The sequence below is a fragment of the Schistosoma haematobium genome, chromosome ZW (genome assembly GCF_000699445.3).
Source record: "Schistosoma haematobium chromosome ZW, whole genome shotgun sequence".
Taxonomy (NCBI): domain Eukaryota; kingdom Metazoa; phylum Platyhelminthes; class Trematoda; order Strigeidida; family Schistosomatidae; genus Schistosoma; species Schistosoma haematobium.
In genome coordinates this window covers 858,579-864,616 of record NC_067195.1, presented here as the reverse complement: position 1 = coordinate 864,616, position 6,038 = coordinate 858,579, and the positions used below count along the sequence as shown (strand labels likewise).

The 6,038-nt window shown below is 36.5% G+C and overlaps 1 protein-coding gene across 1 annotated transcript; it reads left to right on the top strand.

The window, feature by feature from the left end:
- Window positions 1-102: 102 nt before the first annotated feature.
- Window positions 103-4,396, top strand: MS3_00002546 (uncharacterized protein). The gene is made up of 8 exons (XM_051210140.1): window positions 103-273; window positions 309-364; window positions 404-474; window positions 517-594; window positions 625-716; window positions 1,666-1,742; window positions 2,081-2,703; window positions 3,914-4,396. Exons 1-8 carry the CDS (start codon window positions 255-257, stop codon window positions 3,945-3,947), a joined length of 1,050 nt encoding a protein of 349 aa, XP_051070104.1. The 5' UTR covers window positions 103-254; the 3' UTR covers window positions 3,948-4,396.
- Window positions 4,397-6,038: the final 1,642 nt, after the last annotated feature.

Sequence of the window (6,038 nt, the reverse complement as noted above, 5' to 3'; positions counted from 1 at the left end):
TAATAAACAGTTCTCAACTTTCTATCAAGAAATAATGAATAAAGATGTATAAAAAATTATTTCCGGTCTGCTCTACAACATTCACTGTCTCATCTACCAGTTGATGATGAAGTCCATCTTATTCCGTGCATCCGGTTTTGAAATTCGCTACGAAACTTGGCCATTTTACAATTTCATGTATTTTAGTCCCTGTGTGGACTCAACAAGCTTTCCAATTGACTGGCCACTGTGGACAAAACGTCGTTTACCTCGAAATGAAGGAATTATCCCAAGGTATTATAAATGAAAATGCTTTTATATATTTAAAGACTCAATAGAGGAAAGATATGAAATGCTTAAGAACTTGTGCAAACAACAGATCGTGGTAAGTGTGTTTGTCTTTTGGTTTCTTACATGTCTAAAGATAAATGAGACTCTGAAATCCGAAATCACTAAGTTAAACAATATTATCCGCATAGTTTCTAGTGAGAAAGAGTAAGTTCTTGGGTCTTCGTCAACTACGGCTTATAATTTTAGTTTACTACTGGATGAATTGATCAATAATCATTCTACTTGTCGGAACGCTGTCAGAGACGACTCCAAACCTTTTCAAAAGTAGGTTTCTGTCTGCTTATAACACTTTAGATCGGTTATCTCTGCCGGCAATAAACGTCCTGTGAATTTTTCCGAGAATTGTCAGGATCTAAAAAAAATAAAGAATGACCCTCATGTCGCTGGTAAGTCCACTGAAGTAGATATTTGTTCCTAAGAAAAGGCGTACTATACTCTTTTTCATTGTACTTTATTGAAATAAAGTCCATAGTCCCTGGGGTTTCACTTCGACATAACAGTCCGTCACTATAGATTGGTCTAATGGGAAGAGGCAAAATGTGATCAAGACTTCGCTCTTAATGATCACTATCAATAAATCTCAGATCACTTTAGATAAATATGAAAGTACTTCACATTGGCTGCGTATTTATGCGGTGAGATCCATCCAGATGAAGCACCTTGTTAACGTCAAGCGTCATGAGTCACCAGTCTTTAATGTATAACATGCCATATTACTATTATTCTTTGCATTAACTGGTAATTAATCACTCTCGTATCCCTGTCTGATTTTCTAAGGAACTGTGCTATGTAAGGACAATCCATTTTCAAATAATGCGAGGTAACTTGGGTTCACCCACCACTCTTAATGTTATTGGTAGTTGGTAGGTCACTAAGGCAATCTTGGTCAGTTAGTCATGATCAGCGGTCTGTCATAAATGTACGTCAGCCTTGATTCTCACACCACAAATGAAATTGATACAAGTAATTACAAAGGAGTGGGAATTATCGTGAGAATTTAACATCCAGAATATGGTTCGAGAAGGAATTAAGAGGTATGTTTGATTGAATACTGGAACTCAGAACCTAAAGGACAATAAAGAGTGAATACATCTGCTTCTGTGATAATTAGTGAATAATGTCGTACATTGCTTTCAACCACTGATCATAAGTAAATCACACTGATTCTGAAAGTCCATGATTTTCACAACAGTTCTGTCCAACAAACGTTACTTTAAAAGTAAATGAAGGAAAAGTAAATTAGCAGTCTGTCGGTTGCTGTTGTGTTCGTTGACTCAAGCAAAACTTTCGATTAGAGTTTAAACTATAAAGTCTCGTTTTCTTTTTCATTCATAGATCATAACGAAAATGCAGGTTTCCACGGTGACCCAACCAGTTTATTAGCTTTGAATTCAATCCCAGCACAAGAAAATGTAAGTTTAAGTTGAATTTATCTACATACTAAAATATTTATTCCTATTTTGTCTCTGATAATCCTCATATCCTAACTAATAGGTGTAAAATATACCTTTTTAAAGTTGAAAACAGAGACGTACGAATTATTATTCATAGATAAACTCAAAGTACTTGAATGTTAAACATAACCATCACATATTCAATGCTAATATGAGACAGAATACTGTTAGATTCATCACTTGATGTTGTGCCGATTTGTTGCTGTAGGACGTATTATGCATTTGAAGTTATTCAGTTATCAAAAGAATGTTTTAATCCTTAACTCTAATAAAGTCTCTATTACTTCCCTGTTTAGGAAGATCGTTGGATTTCGCATGACCAAGTAGAGACGAACCACAGTCATCTGTCTGGTCATTCATCTCTTATATCTACTAAACCCAGGTTACAATACCAAATCCCTTCAGTTCATTCAAAGACAACCATTTCCGCTACTCCTAGTGGCGATAATGATATCTCATCACGGCTGCTAAGTTCTTCTGGAAATACTTTGAAATCGAGCCTGAGTAATCCAGGATCGCCGCCTACAATCACTTCAAATACTCATTTAGTCACACCAGTTGCTGCTAGTTCCAATAATTTACCTACTACCCAGCGACCAAACAGAAGTGGTTCTCTTGTAACTAACTCGTCAGTATGTCCTTCAAATCCATCGATTCCTTATGTATCATTCGCATCCCAACGAACACCTATTGGTTCCCACTCAAAATATGTATCTGTAACAAACCGTCCCCTAAAAGTTGTTAGTCCTGGGACTGTAAATAATACAGCTAGTAACATTTTAAAGTCTGTGACTTCGCCTACTATATCCCCTGGAATTCGATTGTCGAGTAGTCAACCAACAAACCAGCGTATTTTAATTCAACCAAGCAATTGTAACGCTCGTTCGGTTGTCTTTCCTCGACAACAATCTCATGCAAAGTAAATCGGTTTTTGTGTTAACTGTTTCGATTATTTCTATCCTAGCACTTTTATGTACTCTTAATCAGGTAAAATAGTATATAAAAATGTTTTAAGTTTTAAAGCCTCGAAATATAATCTAGCCATGATATCATTAAATGTTTTCAATGAGACAAAGCAGTGTTTCTTGAGTGCTGTTAGAGGTATGAGGGCGGTTATCACTTCCCGGTTGCCTACACCGTGGAAGGGTTCTTCTGGAAATTGGATTAGAGGTGGTCTTGGTGACCTGGGAGCGTGACCACAGTGCTCAAGTGACAACTGCTTGAGATAATTTTTGTGTTAGCTCCGTACTTGTTGAGACCTTGCTGCCGGAGACGGATATCCGTGGGATAAGGCGAGGTGTGCATTTTTAGGATCGACCTTTTCTAACCCTACCCCCCCCCCTTGTGGGAAGGCAGCATCGCTGTCATGCTGGGTGTCTGAAGGAAACACCTTACTGTTATCACACCTCTGTACAGTCAGCATTGTTTCAGGAGCATATATAAGAAGTCGATAACTGTCCTGAGCACCTTGTAAAAAAAATACCATCACTTATTTCTATTGTTCCAAATTGGCGGTGATAAGTGGCATTCTAAAGCCGTCTTTTAATAACATATTTGACATTGTTGTAGACTTGTCTGGTGATAAACTTGCCGATTGTGAATAGGTAGTCTGTTACAATGAAGTGACAAGTAAACTACTCAAATTATACATAATCAATTGGAGGTCAACAATTAGTTTATGACAAGTATTGTACATCAGTATGTATTTATGAAATTGGTTAAATTTTATGCCGAAACCCAATTTCTGATGACGTATTAAAAGGTTTACGTACCTGTATAAATGTGTTAATGGTTATGCTGACATAGCAAGTAAAATCAATCTACACAGTGAGGACCAGAGTTGCGCATGGCACTATTGGCCCCTTAGCTCTGTTATTACCTCAGTCTAGTGAATAACACTGGGATGCAAATAGTTCTATTCAACCCTTATGAAACTTGTCTATCTAAAGTGAGGCTGTTTGAACACCACCCTCACGAGTTTCCTCTTGTTTAGTGACAATACCATGTAAGTGATCCAGGAGTGTGTTGTCCCAGTTGACAAGACAAGATATTTCGACCTTTATTAATTGCTAATGTTTCTCCATTATCAAAGCTGTTTGTTAGTTCTCTCATTTCATTTTCATTTTTAGTGATTCTTGCGAATTTGGGTACGCAGAGAGATGAATGGCTTATTTAACAAGTATCATTATGTATATTTGAAACTAATTATTTCATGTGATTGTTGGTATTATTATTATCATGTTGGTATAAAGTGAACCATAACCATAATTGTACAGTCTCATAAATATTTATTTGTCAATTCATACGTAAATATATTTCACCCTATTTTTCGCTCTTTTCATACGTATTTTGTAAGACAACATGGTTTCGACTTTTTTCTGTAGCTCTACTATCAACCAGTTCTCTTCATTCTACTTTATGGGTGCTAAGCATGGAATTTAAAAATAAGGGATACTAGTATTCGAACCATTGTTCGTATATTTTAGCATCATTGAGTTAGCGATTCTGAGGCTAGGCGCAGAGTACTAGGTAAATATGACAAATTGATTGACGATGTGGTGAATCTTTATCGACTGAGATGGTTAGAATATTTATTACGTATGCCCATACACTGACTACCTCGATGCGCATGGATGAATGGCATAAAACTAGGTTGGGAGAAAGATGAGGGAGGCCAAACCAAAACGTGACATTAGTCCACTAAGTCACTGGCTGTAGGTGTAGACTACTCGGTCGGAGTCCACATGGTTATCGTAACTAGTAATTAGAGACTTTGAGTGACATAGTCCAGAATTATTCACAATGATGGAAGCGCATTCACTCTTAGTTTCTCAATTCCTCATAAGGAATTTTGTTCCTCTGATTTATATTTTTTGAATCATATCTTCACTGCCTGTTACTACCTATACTATGGGATTTGTCCTGACAATTTCGTCTCGTGTTAATGGTGTGTGGCAACCGATCTACTCATGTGTCACGTTTTGAGTTGCGTTTGACAGACTCTATAGTCTAAGGTTTTCCCAGCTAGTCAGAATGTCACATTAAAAAATAATTTTGTTTCAGTGAGTTGTTAAATGATAGAACTGTATATACTTTTGATATTATATACACTCCAACTAGACTGAGAAAGATCTACTGGACAATTGGCTGTATTCGTAAATGATGTACAAGTTTAACTCAAAGCTAATCAAATGATTACACATAGTGTCATTGTAGTAGTTTATCGTCAATTCAGCAGATGATTTATTCGTACACTATGCATCATTTTTTTATATATTGGCTCCATGGCTTAAATATACTACAAACCACTTAGTAATATGTATGTTGCAATGAATCACCTAACTGTAATGGATACTATTCAGTAATTTTTTGTTAGTTATTTTAGGTGAGGTAAAATATCTTCATTGACTTCGTACAAAAGATTTTCTATTTAGTCTTTTCGTGATGTTGGGTGGATATCTATTAAAGGATGACTTGTTAATGAAAGATTGTTGGGAGATGCTGACCACTTGGTTGGGGTCCGTGTGACTATCGTAACCAATGGTTAGAGACTTGGTGACATGGTTCAGAATCGATCACAGTGGCGTCGGTGTATACACTCTCTGTCTTCTCTTAAACTAAGAGATGAAAATCGCTTCATATTTTTCTTTCTATGAACTAATTCTTTCTTCCTGCACTGTATCCTTATATCCAATCCTTCTTTTATATATTATCACCACTGAATTAACTACTTCTATGAATCCGGCGTCCATCTTGTGCTAATGAGGTATGGCAACTTGGACCGATGCATATATGTGCCTGGTCCTACGTTGTAGCTGACTGACTAATGAGAGATCAACTTAATAGAAGGTACAAACCAATTCGGGTTAATAACTAAATTTTCTTCATTAGTACATAGGTGTTCTATAGTATCAGATATTCCTCAAATTGTTTTATGAAAACAAATAAGCGCTCATCAAGCTTTATCATCATCTCACAAATGTTTCAATTAGACTACCCACTAAATTGGGGTTAATTAATAAAGCTAACCTAGTGTAATTTTTACTTATACTACCATGTTGGAATCCACGAAATGAAGTCGGGGGTGACCAAACCAAACCGTGCTGTCAGTTCATGAAATTATTGACCATTAGATTAAACCGTGTTGGTAAATACTGACTACATTATTAGGATCTGTATGATCAATGACCGAAGACGTATGACATGTCGTAGATGAGTTCACTCTCCGTTTTCCTCCAGCTCTTGGGTTACAAT